At 36.5% G+C, this 22782-nt stretch overlaps 1 protein-coding gene across 2 annotated transcripts in view; it reads left to right on the top strand.

Moving 5' to 3' along the window:
• Positions 1–22782, top strand: part of GABRG2 (gamma-aminobutyric acid type A receptor subunit gamma2) — a 112103-nt gene that overhangs the window by 74454 nt on the left and 14867 nt on the right. For both annotated transcript variants that reach the window (XM_053907066.1, XM_053907067.1), the window contains exon 7: positions 18328–18480. In XM_053907066.1, coding sequence (XP_053763041.1) covers positions 18328–18480 — 153 coding nt within the window. The remainder of the gene's footprint in view (positions 1–18327; positions 18481–22782) is intronic.

The raw sequence follows: 22782 nt of genomic DNA on the forward strand, positions 1-22782 counted from the left end.
AAATTAAAACTGTGCTCAAAAAAATTAAGATTATTCTAGGTTCATATTAGAATGTTTTAGTCTGTATTTTCTCTCTAATCATCTATGTAATCTGTTTAGGATTTACAACTAAATCTAAGATTTGTATAAGATACTAGAATTGGGACTATTCTTATTCATCATGTAATCCAACCATCACTGGAATCTCATATCTCCAGATGTGAGCAGTACTAAGTTTTGACTTTATGGTGGTTTAGGCTGTCAGCCTTCTCAGTTTAGTTTCAGTGGCTCTGGATATGAGGCTGGACTCATGAATCCCAGAGATCCCAATTTTGAAAATCTTGTCAACTGAGTTAAAGCATTGTGTCTACAGGAATCCCCTATAAAATGCAATGCTGCTAGGAAAGATAATCATTTAGACCCCTGGTCTATCATATTGTCTTCCTTTCTACTAGATAAGTCAAAAGGGAGGGCATGTGACACAGAAAAGAGTTGAGTGTAGATGTGAAGAAACGTGTTCCATGGAGTTAAGCAACTTACCTTAAGTTGTATATCTATTAAGAACTAGAGTTAAGGTGTATATCCAGAGTTGATCTCAAAGCCCACACTGTTTTCATTGCATAAACTTGACTAGAATGTAGAGGTTGCTCAAGGCAAGCAGGTCAGACAAGGTCCTGTATGAAGTAGGGCAGGGGGCAGAAAGGAGATCTTTGGCCACACAGGACAGAGAGCATCAGGAGGAAAAGACCAGAGAAATGGAAAACATAATATACAATTTCAGCCTTTATCATGTTTTTTCTTAGATCCTCAGAATTAACCAAAAAAAGGGAAAACCATGTTTTCTTGTAACTACTGGTCCAACCTTCTGAATGCTCTTCCTTTCCTGGGGATTAGAGAACATGGCTACATGCCAAGCCATGTTCTCTCTCCTGCTTAGCTATCCCGAGTTCTCTTCCCTGGCTGAGATACAGGTGAGGAGGTGGATTGATTTCAGCTCAGATTTTCATCTTGGTCATTCAACCTACATTCTGCAAGTGGCATTATTTTACTTCTGCAGGCAGAGAGACAGTCAGTCCCTCCCTGGAGGACAGTTGACTAAGTGTGGAGAGACTGTTGGCATCCTTCCCCTTGTCTGGGTTTGTTTTACATAATGGCATGTCACAGCTCTTCAAGGAACAATGCTAGAAACTGTACCGGTTTCCCTTCCTGTGACATGTAATGAGGAAACGTAAGTACTTGCAAAATGCTGTTTCTCCAAGCTCAGCTCCCAGCAGGCAGATAATCAATTTTCTCCAATGCCAAGTTCCTTTCTCTTCTCTCCTCTCCCTCTTACGCCACATTACACATAGTAACCTATGACAGAGGATCACTGATAGCTTCCAGTTCTCTGGGAGGAAGGTTAAGGAGTGAGGGCTTCCCTCTCTTCATTTCTAAGATGCAGCTATTGAACAAGTTGATATCTAGAATTGCATATTTCTGTCGTTTTGGTTATTGTGTTATTTTGTCAGTGCATGCAGCAAAAAAATATGTGCAACACTTTTAATGGAAATTCAGCATGGAAATTGAGAATCAGCCTCCTGGAATTCCATATTTTAGATCTGATGCTAACTAATTGTGTGGTCCTGGATGTATCATTTTAACCCTGAGCTTCACTTACAGCTGGATTAGATGATCCTTGAGATGTCTTCTAATTCTAAAGTCTAAGCTACATGCATTCTCTTTTTCTATTAGTACATCTTTCACTTAACTCTAAAGCAATAGTTGTTTAAAGGAATTACTCTAGAACTAGGAACAAAGAGAATCTGTCTGTATTCTATTCTTTATCAGTGTCTTTTCTTAACAAGAACAATGGTCAAACTCTATAGAGGAGCCATGAGGGGTTGCAGGGAATGTTTATGTCACCACATTTTTTATGTCTTTCTCCAAAGATGAGCTATAGAAGAAGGATACCCTTTGAACCCTGTGGTAAGCTGTTCTTTTCTTTCAGAGATTTCAATTTGGTAACAGCCAAAAATAAGTAAAAGAATAGCCCTAAAATGCCTAAAATATGGTAAAAATGTAGTCCTCAAAAAGTTTTCACTTTGTCTCAGTATTGCCCAATAATTAAAAGCCTTTTATAAAAGACTTCCCTACTAAAAATGTTCTAGGTTCATTGCATAGTGAGGTCAAAGGGCAGTAGGGGTCTTTGGGCAGTTAGTGAGCCCCCCTGCCATCTGCATATCCACTCCTGGCAACTGGGGTCTCTCTCAGTGCAGGTCTTTGGTAGTTCATTTTGGCCAAAGTCATTTTAGGATTGCTATTCTATATCAAAATTTTAGGGTGCTCATAAAATATGGAACAGTTTTTAAATTCAAACACTGTCTCAGTTATGCCACTGGGAAATCAAGGCTCTAATTCACTTCAGACATATCCTGCACCGGGTTCTACTTCATTTTTAATTTCAGATTTGAAAGTTAAATGTCAACAGTTCCTTTAAAAGTAACCATTGTTTTTTGAAAACACATCTGCCCCTGTTTCATTTCAAGCAATGTTTTCTTCAGCTTTTGTAGAGATGGCTCTAACTAAGCTTTGAGCACTGTGTGTGTATGTATGTACAGGACACTGAATTCTTCACACTCATTTTGGATTTCTCACGTGGATTATTTTAGTCATCAAAACAATCAAATCAACCTTGATTGAATGACTGTTAGGGCATGATGTTTCCTATTTTCAGACTGTTCTAGTTCCTTGTACTTGATTATTCTGCTCCCATGATGAGCGCTGGTATATCAGATTTAGCTTTTCTTGTCCCTTATTAGGAACTGTGTTAATAGTGGCTGCCTCACGTAATTTCTAAATTGGGCACATCGCCTTGTGTATTTTTATGATCTTACATGAAAAGAATCTATATTGGAAGTAAAACCTACCCCAATAATTTTTGGCCTTGAGTCTGCATTAAATGGTAGAATTCATGTTCATGCAAAGAATGGCTGGGGATGTCTGCCTTCCTTACTTTATGTTTAGTCAGCACTGATCTCAGATAATTCTTTATTCAAGTACATTAAAGTCAATCAATCTGTAATGAAATAGTTATGAAAATAGATGTATATGTCTACTAAGTATAGTTTAATACTTTATTTTGCTAAAATGCCTTAGTATAATATATTTGATAAAATTTAGTATGCCTGAGAAGTTTAACCAGTTTTTCTTATTTGTTTTACTTGGCCAATTTTTATCTGTTTTTTGAGGGTCTAAGTTTTTTCTGTGCCTATAGGTGTTGTTGTTTTTGTTTGTTTAACAAAACTTTTCCGCTTCTAACTTGCCTGGTATTTATCTCTTAAGAAGAATCGGAGAAATATTTGCCATTGATATTGATGTGTAATACAGATGTCTTATTCCAGCAGGCTGGTTCCTATTCCCTCTCTCTTCATTGTATGACTACTATAAGAGTCTGTCTTCCATAATTCAGTTTATTTGAGATACACATTGTAGTGTACCCTTAGTTACTAATGAAATTAAAATCTTATAGCTTGAAAACAAGATGAGCTGCATGTAAGCTTGGTGAATTTGACATTGTGGCAGATTGCAGATTGTTCACCAAAACATACATGGCAAACAATAAAAGAGAGAGAGATCTTCTCTTTTTGCAGAGCGGAAGTCTTAAAACATGGCCAGGAGTATCTTCCCTACCAATATGAAGATTAAATATAGTAATATTTAATTTAAAGCAGCTATTTTCAATTCTTTAATATCCTATAGCTTGAAAACTAGGTTTTGTGAATTGTTCCAATTACTTCTTCGTGCCATCAAATCTAATATGTTGTCAAAGAATTGGTTGGGCCAAAGGAGCTATAGATTAGTGTTAATAAATTCTACAAATCACACATCCTTTAGAAAATGATTGAAAACAAAGAGTGGCATTTTTTTCTTCCTTCCAAGAAGGTTATAGAAGAGAAGCAAGGGACTTCAATTTGCCATTATTTAAATACCAGATTCCAAATAGGCTACAATTTTATGAATGTCAACATCAAATCCTCCTTGAGAGATCTCTTGGGATCAGCTGACAAGAAGTTCTTGCCTCAATGCTGAGAGAATATTTCTTGGCAAATAACAGCTCTCTACAATTAATATTTTTTCCTTCTTATTTGCAAACCATAAAAATGGTTACTCCACAGAAAGAATTGGTTAACTCTGAAGTTTATTTAGGAACTCAAGCATGGGAAAGGAGAGAGAACATCTAATTAAATGTTTAATGCATAAAACCATACTTCAATTTTACAACTCACAATTTAGTTATTCAAATGACAGTATTAATGAAAATAAGAAAGCTCTCGGAGGTAAATTGAGAGACCTAGCTTCTGGTGAAAGTTCTGTGGTGTGACCTTTGGCAAGCTCTGGTATTCCTCAGAGGTTTACTTTCTCATCTGGAAAATGAAGGAACTGGCCTGATCTCTAAATTCTCTTTCAGCTTTGACACCCTAGGATCAAATCCAAATTCTAATTCGGCAATGAAAGTAGTGAAAACCCTCTATATAATGAGGCCAAAGACACTTTCAGTTTTTGGTGAGCAGAGCATTACACCATTGTTCTTGATGCTAATTAGACATGGAATACCATCTGTGAAAATAAAACAAGTGCCAACTCAAAAAAAAAAAAAAAAAAGAAAAGACTTGGAGGGCCTTTAATAATCTCTTATATCAATCCTGCAATAGCAGAAGCCAAATATGAGGCAGATACCTACATACATTGGTTCACATAATTTCCCTCCTAGAACATTTGCTCCCAGAAGCCCATTTTGTTCAAAAACACAATTCTTTATTTTCCCTGTGGACAGAGAATGCTGAGCATCAACCCCCTAATCTAGACTATCCTTCATAAAGTGAAAGAGACACAACATTCCATGTGGCAAACAGGTCGATGCTAGAATTCATTCTCTGACATACGAAGCAAAAAGCCTTGAGATGTGAATCAGTATAATCAGAAAATGGATGTGGTTGCATGCTTTTCTCAACTCTTTATATTACTTTCTTTTATTAATCAAGTCACAACAAGGGCTTTTTGGTGGATAAAAGGAGATGACTCTGTCTCATGGTTGAGTAGAAGACACATGTCATCTCAGCCCTGGGGTGGAGTCTTGAGTAGATAGTGTCAGGTATTGAGTACAAGGCCTGCTGACCCCTACTAGGGGCATTCTTATATCCTGGCTACACTGTGGCTTCTTAAGTTGTTATGTCTGCAATGGAGTCTTTTCAGGGGAAGGAGGATGATAGATTGTTCTGCTCTCTTGTCTTTGACTCCAAGGCCATTACAGTGCAAGAAAAGAGGTTCTGTCAGATGTACAGCTATACAATTCTTACATTTAAAATCAGAGAAGGAAGGAATGAGACAAGATTTGACTTCCTGATGGTGGAGAAAATTGAATGTTTACTGTAGATACAAAGCAAAACCAACAGCTCTGATCTAAACTAGTTTTTCAAGGTCATAAGACCCTCTCAGTTCAGTGAAAACATTAGAAAAAGGAAAAAAAAAAAAAACAGTAATAAAGGTCAGTAACATTTATTAAGACCTAGGATGCCTCAGTCCCTGTTCCACTCTACAGCAATCATTCCCCTTAACCTTCACTAGAATTCTAGTAGGTACGGATGACTATTATCCCTATTTTTCCATGTGCTGAAGCTGAGACCAGGCAAGTTAAGAAACCTGCTTAAGGTTGTCGAGCAAATTAATGCCAAACTAAGAAATAGCCAGTTTTTATTTTACTTTTTGTCAAATATTTCTTCATTTTTCATAGATTTTAGAACTCCTGTTGGTGAAATTTGAATATATGTTTCAATATGTAGCTTTAAACATCCCTAATAATAAATTTAATATTAAAAGAATAATTAACATTTTATGTAGGGTCTCCACAAGATTCATTATCTAACTGATTTAGTTTTATCTTATAAAAAAGACAAAAAAAAAAAAAAAAACAGAAAGGAAAATGGATTTACCCAAGATCACACAACAAGATCATAAACAGGCAGGAATTAGAGCATAGGTCTGCTGACTTTGAGTCTAATGCTTTCCCTACCAAAATAAAGCTTCCTTTCTCAGAGAAGTTGAGTGTTTTAGAACTCTATGTAGTTTTATATGATTTACAGAGTTTTAAAAACTATATTAGTAATGATTTTTACCAGACATCCTAAAAGTTATCTTGAATATCACAAAATGTAAAACTTCCAGGGTGAGAGAATTCCAGTGGAGGATGGGGGTGGGAAGCTTTAAAATTGACTGCTTGGGCATTGAACAAAGAGCAAGTGAGGTCAAATTTTTAAGCTTACAGTTTTGCAGAGTATCCCCAGGAGTGATTTGACATCTTGGGGAACATTTTGTGATTTGACCTTTTGCAACCATTGCCTGCAGTTGCCTGAATTTGGATGTTCTTTTTCCAGCTGCTTTCAAAGCTGTTTTAGAAAGCTTGGTGTTCTGATAACATTAGGTTTCTCAACTGCTGTGGAGTCTTTTCTTTAAGAAAATGTCAGTGCCTGGGTTAGATTAATCAGGTCTGGCTTCAAACACAAAATTATGCCGGGCCCATCAAATAAATAAAAACAAGAAATTACAATATTTCTACTGACATGGTTATTTCTCCAGAACAGTTTTCTGGGTTTGAATTAAAGTCATTAACAACCTTTTGCTCTTTGCCTCCTGATTCTGAAACCATTTGTGGCATACATCTATAAATCCAACAGATAGAATTCTAATATCATCTTTATTGCTGGTAGCATTGATTTGGAAGATACATTTGTAATCACAGTCGGGATTCTTACTAATTTATCATGCATATCTAACTTTTGGCATCACCCAACTCAGAGGAGAAGTTGGTGTACAAGACCAATTACTCGCTTAGAATAGCTGGCTGAGAACAATTCAGTACCTAAAGTAGGGACTGAGTAGGACAAACTTCTAGATTAGCCTCTAAAAATTAGTCCTTGGCTTGACTCAGGAGACCTTACCAAATGGAGAACAGATGCAAGAAATTATTAGATCTATCCAGTAAGGAAACACCTAAGTGGGCATGTGTCTCAATTTTGCCTATCAGACAACAGAACGAATGAAGCAGAAGAAAGAGTGGAATCTTTACTTTCCAGTATTTTCCAAAAGTGTGGAAATTCCTGTTTAATAGGTGAGGGAAAATAGAGGAAACTGGCTGCCCGTGGCTAAAGACTCCATTCTTCATGAACAGACCTGTGGACCATGCCTTTCATATTGGGAAATCTTGTTTCTTTCTGCAGGTCACAAGTAGAATTTCTGTACTTTTCCTCTGTGAAGTGCAGTCTCATCATGTACATGTCAGGATGGAAAAATATAACATATTGACCCATTTGCTGTGGCCCTGGGATCACAACTGTGACAAATCAGTTATAACCTCTAATTACAAGGAGCATGAAGTCCTTCCTCATCGAGCACTTACCTGTGGTTGGCTGGAAGTAAACAACTGCTGCTTTTCTTAGGATTTCTCAAATATCCAGTGATACCTCTATTAAGCCAGTTTAATTTTCTTGTTCAAGTTGACAGATTTAACTATGCTATGGTGTGTGCTTCTTATGGGTATCTCTCTCCTGAGCCATTGACAATATTTCCAGTCAGCAACTTAGAGCCATGAGAGCTGAGTGGAATATGAATTCAAATTTTAAAATCTCCCCTACAATGGGACTTCTCAAAGAGAGAAATTAGGAGATCTGGTGGTGTCACAGTACATACATAAAAGGATATTTTGTCACCTTTGACTACCAAGCTATTGATATATAACTAGTCCATACTTCAGTTACATATTGAACAGTGAATCATTGAACAGATGATTTTTATGACACAAATCTGTGAACTATGTTCAAATGATGGTATTAATGATTTTCATGGACACACTGATGTTCATACAAACAAGAACAAGACTGAACGCTTTACTATTATTCCTGATGGTTGCAGGTAGCCTTTTAACAAAGGATAAAAAATATATAGATATCACCTCAGGAGGAAGCTCACTTACCAATGCCATAGAGATTATTTTGCAAAACAACTGTATCATCGTCTCTGAATTTTACAAAGCACTTTTTCTACAATTAGCAAATGTGGTTTTCACAACAGCCTTAGCAATAGGTATGATTATCTCTATTTTACTGGGAGAATGTAAACAACTTGCCCTTGTCTCTGAACCTTGTTAATGTCATTAGTAGTAACTTGAATTCTGGAACTGGATTCAGTATATTTCCTGCTACTACAACCTACTCTGAATTTACATAAAACATGTTTTAGTATCTAGTCAGAAGTTTGTAGGAGTTAGATTCAATTATGCTGAGAAATTGCATTCTTTTTGGATGGATCAAAGTGGCAAACACATTCATTTGTATCTTCAGCTTTAGACTTCTGAGCCAGAGTTGTTTTATTTATATAAATCCCGAGGTGAATTTATTTGCTACATTGTTGGAATTTGACAATGGACCCAAAACAATGAATTGTATTACAAAAGGTCACACTGAGCTAAGAAATTGTGGTGGCTTCTTCAGAGGGTGAGAAAGAGAAGTGATTTACACTAGTAAAGAGAATTTTCTAGGACAGAAATACAGAGAACTGAGTTATTAGCAAACACTTAGGTTCACTGCACGAATCTAGAGAAAACCACTCATCTCTGGAATCTTTACAAATATTAAGCTTCCTTCTATGTGAAGCTATTCTCCAGGAGGAAATCTCTAGTATGGTTAAGTTTCCATTCTCCTAAAAGTAATTTGCCTATCATAAAAGGTTCAAGAGCAAACGAAAAGAATTTTTCTCTTTGTGGTTTGAGCCCCCAGTTATCCAAACCAGCTTTCTGTATTAACTATATTCAATAATTGCTTGACTTTCTATTTGTGTGTTTGCATTTTGCTTTTTTTCCATGATCCTAGCCATTGGCTCAAAATAAACAGGCTGTGGGGCACCTGGGTGACTCAGTCAGTTATGTATCTGACTTCGGCTCAGGTCATGATCTCACAGCTTGTGAGTTTGAGCTCCGTTTCAGGCTCTGTGCTGACAGCTCACAGCCTGGAGCCTCCTTCAGATTCCATGTCTCCCTTGATCTCTGCCCCACCCCTGCTCACACTCTGTCTCTCTCTCAAAAATGAAGCTTTTTTTTTTTTTTTTTTAAATGAACAAGCTGTTTACTATAAAAATAGTGTTGCTTTGGGAGGCAGAAGTTTGGAGTCTGCCACAAGATAGCTCTGGGTTCTTAGATAAAACACCAAACTTCTTTGATGGATCTCAACTGCCCCTCTATCTTTAAGAGGATAGAATAGGTTGAGATAAATTCTCAGACCCTTTCTCACCAGTTCTCTTTTGGAGTACTATTTCCTCCATGCTTGTATGTGCCAGAATGATGTTAATAATATTACATAGATTATGCTAGTTTGTACTAATAAATTACATTAATGGGCTCTTTATTATGTGCCATGAATTATACCAGACACTTTACATACATTCACTCGTTTCAGGTTCAAAATAACCCTATGAGGTGAGTTTTCTTAGTATCCCTACTTAACACGTAAGGAACTTGAGACTCAGAGAGTTAAGGCACTTTCCCCAAATCGCACAACCAGTTAGTGACAGGACTAGGACTTTTGAACCAAGCCAGTCTGACATCACAGTCCTTAGAGCAGATGTTTTTGATGTACCCTCCTTCCCATCTTCTCTGAGCTGGTGTATCCATCCTCCAGGTGTTGTAAGGGGTGACTGCTGACAGCTCACCACTGTTCCTTCTCTCCAGAATTGCCTTTGACCAAGACAGAACCATCTCAACAAGGAGATTAAGACCATTACACTTTAGCCTGCAGAGTACACGTGGCTGCTGCTCTTGCCTCCAGGTGGCACTAACTCTGTGGTGTACTTGGTTCCAGAATCTCCTAGAAGCTTTCCTCCTTAGGGTGAAGCAAATCAATGCTTAGCAGTTTTTCCCACTGCCAGTTCTTGCTTCCTTCTCTCACTCCCCTTCTTCTGAAAGCTTAAACCCACAAGTAACTCAACCCAGCAGGAATTCTTGACTCCACCTCTGATTCTAGGGAATATAACTTGAAGCAGATGTCTTCAGAATCCTATCCTCTCTTTGCTCAGTGGAGAAGTCAGAGGGAGACTTTAAAAGATAGATTTAGCCTAGAAAAAAATTTAAAAATTATAAATTATACTTTAATTTTCCATTTTAATTTTTCAAATTGTTATTATTTTTCCATATATGAGTTTAAAGAAATAATAGATGGAATAAAAATGGCGACGTTTTGAAATGAAAACACACTATTAGACTTAATGGAGAAGACTGATTGATCTGTTTCAGCAGCCAAGCCCCTTTGTTTTCTTCTCTCATTAATTGAATCTGGCTGAGAAACTCAAATCACCAATTGATTTTTTAATAAGCGTAATGCAGTCACTCTGATATAACTGATTTCCTATCCCTTTTTTCTTCTTGGCAAGTGGTTAAGATTGCTAACAGCTCACTGTGACCTTATATTCACATCTCCAGGGATTAAGTTCAGCAACGTGTCCACTAAAAATATTTCCAGAAGCAATAATTTCTAAAGTGAAGCTTAATATTTTTAAAGCTCATGGTGATCTCTGCCTTGTTCTTAAATGTTTTTGATATAGAGCTCACCCAAGATTTTCTGCATGACTTTCTAAGCTAAAACATTTATTCATTTAACAAATAATTGTTGAACTCATTCTGTGTACCAGGCACTGTACTGGATGCTGTGACTAAAATAGATGGATAGGTATGGCTATTTCCCTCGTGGAACTCGTGAACTAATTATAGATTGTAATCCAACATTCACACCAATCATAGACTTTGAATTGTGATCAGTTCTCTAATAGTCATACCTACTGTGAGGTTTTACTGAAGACATTAGATCTATTGATTTCTTTGATGATGGGATAAATTAATGGACATCTGAAGGCAGAATGGAGTTAATTAAATAAAATAGGGATATTAGAATTTTAGCCAAGACAATCAGCATATGAAAAGATCCGAAGGCAAGAAGTAGCAGGGCCATTTAAGGAATCACAAGAACCCCAGTTGGAGTGCAGGGAATACTATTTAAGATGAGGTTAGAGGCTAGAGTCAGGGGAAAGACCATACAAAGTCTTAAAGGGCAAGTTAAAGGATTTTAGTGTGTACCGATATCATTGGATCCTTATTGAAGGGTTTAGAGGAATGTATATGTGTGTGACATGATCAAAGGAGCAGGGGGTATTCCAGAAATTGGAGGTAACAGGGAAATGAAGACATAAGAATGAGCAATACCCCTTGGCAGAGTAGAAAGTAAATCAGGTTGGGTGGGCATTAAATGGAGAGATGATAAATGGTGTGAGATACAGCTGGGATCGTTCAGTATGGATCAAGGTAAAATGGACCAGAAGCATATGTTAAGCAGTATGGATTGTATACTGAGAAACATGAAGGGAATGGCATGAGCAGAAATGCATTTTAGAAAGATTGGTCTAAACTAGCACTGTCCAACTGAGTTTTCCAAGATGAAGTAGCTTTTTTAAAATCTGTACTACCGCAATATAGTACTTACAAACTGTGTATAGTTACAGAGCATTTGAAATGCCCTTGATGAACTGGAGGAATAGATTTTTGAATTTTGTTTAATTCTATATTTTACTTAAGGTAACTACCATCTTAGCACAAGTCTAGTCATAGTACAGAGCACGTGTGTATGGTAATGTGGTGGTGTTGGGACATTGGGAAATTGGAATGAGGAAAAGGAGCAAGGAGATGAGCTAGGAATCTGAGAGAGACAGAGGAGGTCAGATCTTCCTGACAGAAAGATCATAGAAGTGTAAAATGAAAAAGATTTAATTTACTTTGTCTAGAGCTTAAAGAACATGGAGGAAACAGTGAGGTTTAGGTTAAATTCAGATTATAGACAGCCTCTCATGCCAGACTAAGGGGTCTGGACTGTGAGGAGGAACATGGATCTATTTAAGGCTCTCAAAGATTGGAATATTTATGCAGAAATTTCAGAAATGTTTCTTGCCAGAAACTTAATTACGGTACTGAGCACCTGACTGGCTCAATCAGTTGAGCATCCAACTCTTGATTTGGGCTCAGGTCATGATCTCACGGATGATGGGATGGAGTCCCATGTGGGGCTCCACACTGACAGCACAGAGCCTGCTTGGGATTATCTCTCTCTTTCTCTCTCTGACCCTCCCCCACAGGAAGGTGCACTCTTGCAAAATAAATAAATAAACTTAAAAAAAAACATGGCATGTTATCATGTATATGTTTTGATAGACCCTTTGCCATTGAGTAGTGATGCCATATCCCTAGGTCTTTCTTAGCCTGAGGAGTCTTTGATGGCAAGGATTACAGTTTAGTCGTGTTTCCCTTCCCCTGACTTCACAGGATCTAGTTACTGAAAGAATGTTGAATGTAATTCCAGAAAAGTTAATAGGACTCTGAGCATCATTGGGAATGGTGGGCAGGTGATGGACACAGAAACACATGGGAACAGCTTGTATAGAAGTTAGCAGCCATTTACCATTTAAATTTTGAAGTCATTACTTCCCCATAATACTCTAGACTCCATAAGCTCAGGGACTGTGATTCTGCCCAAGGTATGCTACTCATTCTTTTGAGCACACAACAAACCTGGAGAAAAACTTCATGCCACTTGAAAGGCAATATTTACAAAGCATTTTTTGGGGAAAAAGTATTTATTCTAGATATCTTGAAGTTAAATATGTTTTTGAAAAAGCTATTTCCATATTACCTTTCAAAAAGTGAAGTATACCCCCACCTAGAGTGTGCAGCTCTTTGTTTACATGTTGTCTGTGCTGTAAATTATTTGTCCCCCAATGTAATAGGCTGAAAATGAAATACTTTCACTTGGCCTTTCACTGATCACTACCAAAGTTGAGACTCTTCATTTATCCATTCATTTGCCATTCATTTTGTTTAACCTAGTTAAAAATTTGGGTTTCTTTTCTCAATGATTAATGGGAATTGTTTATGTATCAGTGATATTAGCCTTTGACTTCTTATTTTGGAGATAGATTATTCGGTTGTGGTATTTTGCCTTTTAAAATTGCCTAAAGCATTCTTTAAAAAATTTTTTTTAAGTTGTCATCTGTCTGTCTGTCTATCTAGGTAAGTAAACTCTCTCCCCAACCTGGGACTAACTCACATCCCCAAGATTGAGAGTCACATTGCTCTACCAACTGAGTCAGCCAAGCACCCCTAAACCATTCTTTATAATATGGGAGTTGTACCTTTTAAAAAAAAATTTTAATGTTTTGTTTTAGTTTTGACACAGAGAGAGAGAGACAGAGCATGAGCGGGGAAGGGGCAGATGGAGAGGGAGACACAGAATCTGACTCTGGGCTGTCAGCACAGAGCCCCATGCACAGCTTGAACCCACCAACTGTGAGATCAGGACCTGAGTCAAAGTCAGATGCTTAACCAACTGAGCCACCCAGGTGCCCCATGAGTTCTTTTACATGCTAAAGATGTAAATTTTTTTCCATTATGCTTTTTATGTTTTATGCCTTTTTACAGTAAGATTATAAAGATATTCTCTTATAGTTTTGCCTTGTGTAGGATTTATATCTCTTGTAGTTTTCCTTGTGTAGGATCACGCTTGGATCTTCAGTCCATTTTAAATTTATTTTTGTGAGGTGATTTACAGATCTAATTTAAAAACAAACTCCCCAAAGGAAAATGTGGCCAATCAACTCTCCTGCTTTCCTATGGCCAAAAGCAACCTCAGAGAAGGATACCACAGATTCAAGTATTTAATAAGGGGTGATAAAATTAGATCTAATGCATTGTCTCAATACATGTCTCTATCTTAATTATAGTCAAAAGAAAATTATCTTTTCCCCATTTAATCTATTTAATTTAGAATAACTTGTGAGATTCCATTGGTCTTAATCTCCATATTCCCTAATAGAATGCTCTATGCATAGCAGTGATTCAAAAATGTTTGTTGATTTAAATAAAGAAGAGACTATGAAAAAAAAATGTAAAGAAAAGCATAGTACTAATAATGCCTTCAAGTCAATCTAGTAGAATAATACATACTCTATTCAATGATATTTAAGTGGAATAAGAGTCATGAGTGAGGAACAAAGTGAAGTATTTGTTTTACTCACCGTCCTGACAAAGTATTGATGATGTTGAGATAATATACGCAAATCATTCAGCCCCAGTGTCTGTACACAGTAGGTCCTTGTTACTATATGGTAGGTAACCAGAAAATACTTGTTTTCATTATTTCAGATGTTCATTGGGGTGGAAGACTTTTCTATTGTGGAATCTTTAAGTTTTTAGGAAATAGTTTTATATATGAAATAAAATACTAAACACCGTAATAAACGCTGAATTTTAAAGGTTTAATATGATTAACAACATAGCTTAAAAAAATGAAATTCATTATTAATTGACATTGATGGTCTCTTCATAAAACCAGACATAAGAAGCTTATAAAACAATAAAGAAAGAATGGACCTTAGTGGGTGTCATTCAAATTCTTTCCTCTCTTTTCAGTTATAGCTTGTGTCTATTATATGCTAAATTAGGACACAAACAGGGACTAAACTAATTTATAAAATGCTATGACCTTAAATATCATATGTTAGAATAAATCAATAGATGAAATATATTTGAAGTGGGTGAAATAACCACTTTTGACTTGGTTGGCATTTAAACCTTTTGGGCTTAGGAATCACTGATGTGGCACTTTCAGAGGATTTGATTTTATAGGCTTCTTGGCCCAGAGTTTTTAAAAATACAAAAAGGGATGTGGCCTTAGAGATAAGACAGGCATCAGGCTGTCACTGTGAAGCTGCTTTGCTTTTAAATGGCCTGTTCCCAAGTTTGAATTCATAATCTAGTGGTGGAAAAGCTTTGGATTTTCTGGCAAAGATGAAAGATGCTCAGAAGCTATTACCTTAAAATAGAAATTGATAGATAAATAAGCTATGGAAGTTTAGATTCTGACCTGAAAGGAAGTGGAGAATTGAATTAGATAATTATCTTGTTAACTTCAGACAAAATTAAAGTTCACCTTTGGGAGAATCAGATCATTAATGCCAAAGTATAGATTCTCATTCACTTACATGATACGAAGTAAAACGAAGTTACTAATATTGTGTAGATTTATTTAAAATATTTTAATTTGTAAAGTCTCACTTAAACACGTGTTTAAAATGTGCAGAAAACTCTCAAGGACTCTGAAAATAGGGAGAAAAAGTGCCACTGAATATTAATTATTTAAAAAGAAAACCTTGCCTTGTTTTTCCTATCTAGCATATGAGAACTTGAATTTGCCTTTGGTATTCTGATCAAAGAAACAGGAAAGAAAAAGACAGACATTCCTAGGGATAATCTCAAATGAAATGTTTTTACTCCACAATCATAGCCCGTGTCTGTTATATTCTAAATTAGAAGAAAACAGAGACCAAACTAATTTATGAAATGCCATGACTTTACAGAGCTTAAGTTCAGATAAATCGACGGAGAGAAGCATAAACTAATCAAGACCTACTTACTATCAGTGAGAAATTCCTACCTTTACGTCTTCAGGAATAGTTGCTAAATAATGGCTACTCATTGATCTCTGAGAGGGAACTTGTGGTCAAATGGAAGCTGAATTTCCCAGTTAGTGTCTGGGTCACTGTCACTGACTTAACCAAGCCTGACTTGGACAAATGACAGTACATTAATCCACCAAAAGGCAGTGTTAGGAGGTTTCATAACCCCACTTAGGAAACTGCAGGATGAGAGGAAAGTCATTACTCCTTGGAGGAGTAACCAAGGGGGTTTCCTGTCTCATCAGCTTGGAAGGGTGTGGAATGACACTTGCAAGTGGGAAGGAAGACCTGGACTGAGGAGTCATAACTCATTCTGCTAAGTCAGCCATCTCTGCCTGAGGCTTCTAAAGTACTTGATTTTCAAATCAAATCTAAATCTCCTAAATAAGTAGAGAAACATAGGCACAAAGCCAAATAATTAAACCAAAACACAGGATTTGTATTTTGTTCTTTATGTATTCTATGACAAATTATAATTCAGTAAAGAAAAGAAACAAGATTTGAGAAGTGGTGTCAGGTTCATCTCCCATTGCAAGAGCAGACATAGTCTTTGAAACTAATATTCTCTAAGAGTGTAAAGAAAATATAAATGTATAGTAACTGAAGTGTGTCTCCATAGCATATTATCTAGTTAAAAAATGTAATTCCCTAAAATTTCACTTGGAATCATACAAAATGCAAGACATGATTCTTTCTTTTGATCATTCATTCAACAAATGTTACTGAATACCTATTTGGAGTCAATTAGGATGCTAGGTACTGATAGTGCAACGGTATGCTAAAAGAGACACTGTGAACTCGTGCAATAAATTCTAATAGGACACATATTTATAAAAATAGCCACACATATGAATGAGAAACTAAGAATTGCAGTGTTATGAAGGAAAGCCATAAGATTCAATGAAACATGAGAAAAATGTCTCAGCATAGAAATTTGGTTATAAACCGGGTAAAATAGGTACTTACTGGTGTCAGTCACCAGCATATTGTTCTGTGGCTTGCATAGAGAAAGGTCCTGAGAATAAGAGGACATTGTTACAAATCTTAGGGTTCATTATAGGCACTGTTTCCTTCCCTACCCAGGAAGCAAAAAGTTTTATATTGTATATATTTAAGTAGGCATCCAAGGCACCATCAAAAAACACCTCAAAGAAAGAAATATTATCAATATGCTCGAAAGGTTTCCTTTCATCTAGTGGTCACATTACTTATGAAAGGATCAGAAGTCAGTTTAACCTGTTTTTTTTTTTAACCCAAATGGGCAAAAGATAGTTTTCAACATACCCCTTGTACAGAACTCTCAAATGTGTGAACATGAGAATTCAATATATGCTTATTTTCAAATGCTTTGCAGTTTTTTACTGAAGTATAATCGACATAAAATAACCTACTGGCTTTAGGTATACCTCATGGTGATTCGGTATTTTTATACATTACAAAACGATCTCCATGATACATCTAGTTAACATCTGTTACCATATAAAATTATTACAATATTATTGGCTATATCCTTACGGCTTATGTTTTATAACTAGAAGTTTGTAACTCTTAATCACCTTTACCTATTTCACCTACACCCAACCCCTCCCCACTCTGGTAATCAGTTTGTTTCCTATATCTATGAATCTGTTTCTGTTCTGTTTTTAGTTTGCACGTATAAGTGAAATTTGTCTTTTTCTATTTTACTTAGCATCATACCCTCTAGGTTCATCCATGCTACTACAAATGGCAAGATTTAATTTTTTATGGTATAGTAATATTCCATTGTACATATATTACATCTTCATCAGTTTATCTATGGATGGACACTTAGGTTGCTTCTATATCTTCGCTATTGTAAATAATGCGGCAATGAATATAGAAATGAATATTTCTCCTCAAATTGGTGTTTTTGTTTTCTTTTGGTAAACAGCCAAAAGTAGAATTGTTAGATTGTATGGTATTTCTATTATTGATTTTTTGAGGAACCTCCATACTGCTTCCCATATTGGCTGCACCAAATTATTTTCTCAGCAACAGCACACAAGGGTGGTTGACTTTTCTCCACATCCTTTCCAATAACTTGCTATTTTTTTCTTGTCTTTTTGATAATAGCAAATCTGACAGGTATGAAGTGATATATCACTGAGGTTTTGATTTGCATTTCCCTGATGATTAGTGATGTTGAACATCTTTTCTTGTGCCTCTTGGCATTTGTAGGTCTTCTTTGGAAAAAATGTCTTAAGTACCACCCATTTTTTTCATTGGATTTTTTATATTAAGTTATGTAAATGCTTTATATATTTTGGATATTAACCTCTTATCAAATATATCACTTGCAAATATCTTCTTCCATTCAGTAGGTTGTCTTTTCATTTTGCTGATGCTTTCTTTCACCACTGAAAAGCTTTTCAGTTTGAAGTAATCTTGTTTATTTTAGCTTTTGTTGTGCTTGCCTGAGACTGGTCCAAAAATATGTTTAAGACTGATGTTGAAGAGCTTACTGCTTATGTTTTCTTCTAGGATTTTTGTGGTTTCAGGTCTTACATTCAAGTTTTTAACCCATTTTGAATTTATTTTTGCATATAGTGTAAGGTATTCATCCAGTGTCATTCGTTTGCATGTAGCTCCAATTTTTCCAAAACTATTCATTGGAGACTCATTGTACATTTTTGCCTCCTTTGTCATTGACTAATTGACCATATCAGCATGGGTTTATTGCTAGGCTTCCTATTCCAAATGCTTTTCAGTTTTGATAAGGGTTTGCATGGTGCTATCTTTGTTCTGTTCCAGGAGATTATGTGGTCATGTCTGTCTACTTTGACCTGAGCAGAAGAATGGGATACTTCACCATCCAGACCTACATCCCCTGCACACTCATCGTTGTCCTATCCTGGGTATCTTTCTGGATCAATAAGGACGCTGTTCCAGCCAGGACTTCTTTAGGTGAGACACATTCCTTTGTGTTTTAGTGTTTCAAGTACCCAATATCAATAATCTTCATTCCCCTAAGTTGATTTGCTTTTGCCTCAGTCAGCAATTACATAGAAATGCTGTTATGTTATGCTGTGTTATGTCATGTTATGTCATGTTGAGAGAGAGGCAGAGAGATAGAGAGAGACAGCGAGCAGGAGATGGAGAGAAGGAATCTTAAGCAGACTCCTCACTCAGTGCAGAGCCTGACACAGGGCCCAATCTCATGACCCTGATATCATGATCCGAGTGAAATCAAGTATCAGACACCCAACTGAGATACCTAGGTGCCCCTACTATTTCATTTTGAAGAAAACTAGCATTAAAAAAAGTGTTTAAAAGTTTTCTAGTTCTAGTTTTCCTTAATTACCTTCATTTGCTTTCTTTGGTAAATTTTCTTAATAAATTTCAATTAACTAGGAAAAAAATCAAACTTCTAATTTCAACAGATTTTTGTTTTGGTCTCTGGGCAGCTATATTTTGGAGCTGCTCACACAAGCTCATAAGAGCTCATTGTGTTTATTCTTTCCAAACGTTGTATTGAGAGATGTCACATTGGTAGACTGAAGTCAGCCAAGGTGAGAGTATTAACATCATGGAAATAGGCAAACACTAAAAATCAGGACTGCCTTTTTTTCCCCAGTAAATTGTCACACATTTACCAGTGCATAACTGATGTCTATTAATTCCAACATCCACAATTATTATGACATTTGAAGACATATACACAGCCATTGGCTCTGTGTAGAAGAACACATTTAAAATGCCATTTTTGAAAAAATACCTGTAACATTTTTGGAACACCACCATTCACCCACCACCACACACACACACACACACACACACACACACACACACACACACATACTTTTAAGATTATTTGAGGTTGCTTGATGTATTGTATATGTGATATTACCTTGGATTTTCATACATCTTTCCTCATGTGAGGAAGAAGGTTCACATAGATTATTATAAAGCCACAGACTCACAGGGACATTACAGTCTAGGTCCATGAATGATATTTTCATACTACATAAAATCCCTTAGATAACTAAGAATAGAGCTGTCGAAAGATGAATTATAAAATCACAATCCTCTTTCATCAGCTCTGTGAAAACTAGAACCACATCTCTTGCTCACTCTTTGGCTACAGAGTCAATACAATTGCAATAGTCAGGAGCTTGGGTTTTAAAATCCAATAAATCTGGATTTCAACCCATATGTATAATATAACCTTGAAAATGCTCTTTAATTTGTATAAATCACAGTTTCTTCAAATGGAGAACATATATCATTTTCTGTACCTAACTTGTAGGGTTTTATTAGGTTACATAAAGTATTCTATGTAACACATATGAAATATAGTAAGGCCTTAGAAATGTTAGCAACTACAGGTGACCCTTGAATAATGTGAGGATTAAGGGCTTTGACTCCACCTGTGCAAAAATCAATGGATAACTTCTAACTCTCCCAAAACTTAAGTACTAATAGCCTATTGTTGACTGGAAGTCTTACCACTAACACACACATTGTATGCTACATGATCTATGTACTGTATGATCTTATAGTAAAGTAAGGTAGAGAAAAGCAAATGCTAAGAAAATCGTAAGGAAGAGAAAATACAGTACTGTGCTGTTTTTATTGAAAAAAATCTGAATAGAGTGGACCCATGTAGTTCAAGGGTCAACTAGATAGTCATTTTCAGACAAAATGACCTGTACCAGGTTATTAAAACTGAGGGCAAAAGATATTATGGGAAGGAGACATCATTTGCATGTTTATCCTCTTCTAAACCTAATTTATTTTCCCATCTGTTTCAAAATAATTTTATTTTGATTTTTCTGTTATATGGAGTACTTTATTACAAGTCCTATTCAAAAGTTATGAGATCTTGTCTGATACTTTAAGCTGAAACAAATCCAAAATATGTTGAGACTATTACTTTAGGACCATTATGTCACTGTGATTAGAATGCATTGCATTACATGCTCACATGTCTGTCTCTCACAACAGAATGTAAATGTTTTTTTCATTCCCAGTATAGTGCCTGGTGCATAGCTGGTACCTCAGTGATTATTCAAGTAATGTATGCTCTTAAGAATGGATGGAACAAATGCATTAATGCATTTCAATCTACCCCTATCAAAGATATTTTAAGGAAAAGCTTTTAAATCAATCTCTTCTCTTGAAATTCAGACTTCCACTGGTCAAAACCCCTCTTAAGACCATTTGGTCATTCATTTCGACCACCCATTAAGTGAATGCTCATTGGCAAAGCACCATGGTAGGAGAAGGGATCTAGGTGAGTGAGCTAAGGAATGAGGGAGAGGCCCCTGAACAAATAGCAGGTAGGTGTTCCTATTTGTTAATCTTTGACTACAAGTCCTGCATGTTTAATATAGCACCTGTGCCCTTTCTGCTCTTTACAAGTGCATATAGAAGTTGAAATGACAATAAAAATTATTATCACATATTTTAGGGGTAAGCAGAGGGCTGCAATGTTAAATGACATTAACAAAGTCACGGGACCAGCAGATAGTACATCTATCTGCACCTTGGATAATGGGACTTATATTTGCTCTGTGTGTGAGGCCTTGTTGAAGGCTGTAGTGGGGAAAGGTGGGCCAGCTGAACTGACACAGTTTCTCTGCATTAACTTTGCTGTCTTCTCCTGATGTAGAACTTCTTAAATTTAACTGTGCATTTAAATCACCAGAGTGCCATTAAAAGTACAGCTGCCTCAGTCCAATCACAGGACATGTCGATTTCATTTTTGAAATCATGGCCTGGGTGTCAGGATTAAAAAGCAATTTTGCAGGTGATTCAAATGTGTGATCATATTACCTTTTCCAGTGTTTATAACCTAGAGTTAAACCAGATGACTCTAAACCCCTGTGGATCATAAGTTTCTTGCTGCAGAATAGTGATAGGCAAGTTGTTTAGTAAGTGAGATAAATATACCTGTGTGGCTCAGATTCTGGCTGCTTTCTGAGCTCAGACCACAAGGGCATGGGGGGAGCAGTTATTTTGGAGCTTGTACACTTGAATGTAGTTTGGTATGCAGGCGGTAGCTGGTAAACCTTAATCATGATTTAATGACGATGGATGAAATGGTAAAAATACCAGTTGGTATTTTTCACCTAAGTAACCTGAGCTACTTAAGTACCTATTTTTCACCTAAGTAATGTGAGGTAACATGTCTGAGAGCTTACTTGATGCCAAGACTGGAGGAATTGATAAAACTTGTGGATATTTTTCATCCATCCCAGGTAAGAGAAGTCTAATTCTTTGCTTGGCAAAACTGTGCTTAAAAACCACCCCCAGCTATCTTGTTGGTTGGTAAATGAGTTAAAACTACACTTGTCTGCCACTCATTGTTCTCTTTCCTGAGGCTCCCAGCAGAAACTTGAAAATATCATGGAACAGTTTCCTTAAGGTTCTTCTTTTAAATGGCTGTGATGAACTTCCAAGTAGCCTAAATAACATTTTCTCAACTTGCTTGATAAGTGTTTAACTTACATGTCAGATCTGTCAGATTTTCTGAAGTGAATTTATCTATGGTATCTACTATAAATACTGACATTTTCACTCCTCCATAGGTCAAGTGTGGCTTGAGGCCTGAATGTGAAGGGAAGTTCAGGTCCCAATTTAGTTTTTAAATTCTCCTCCCCCAAATATCAACTGTAATTAAGTAGTCAAGAACTTCTACATGAATTAATGCATAGACAACTAAAGTGAAGCTTTTTCAGTTTGAGAAGCAGACTATTCTTCTCTAAAATAAATATCTTACATTTACTGATATCTTACTAGGAATTGACAGTTAATGAACATTACTTAATCTTCATGAGAATACTGTGGGGTCTGCCCCTCTCCACACCATCCCAGTTTGTAGAGGAGAAATTTGGCCATTGCTGAAGTTCTACCATGGCAATATGGAAGACCCACAGTCCACATCATCCCAGATTAGGAATATACACTAGCTTCCAAGTGTCTGGGGCTTCATGCTGCATATTAGATACATATTTGTAGAGAACGAAAGAATATAACAATGTGGGTCAGAACATAGCATTTTATTTATTTATTTTTTTTACTTTTTTTTTTTTGGAGAGCGAGACTGAGCGAGCATGAGTGGGGAGGGGCAGAGAGAAGAGTGAGACACAGAATTCAAAGCAGACTCCAGACTTTGAGCTGTCAGCACAAAGCCTGACACAGGACTCAAACCCATGGACCATGAGATCATGATCTGAGCTGAACTCAGATGCTTAACCTACTGAG

Source organism: Panthera pardus, unplaced genomic scaffold, assembly GCF_024362965.1.
Source record: "Panthera pardus isolate Hobbes unplaced genomic scaffold, ASM2436296v1 HiC_scaffold_2, whole genome shotgun sequence".
NCBI lineage: Eukaryota > Metazoa > Chordata > Mammalia > Carnivora > Felidae > Panthera > Panthera pardus.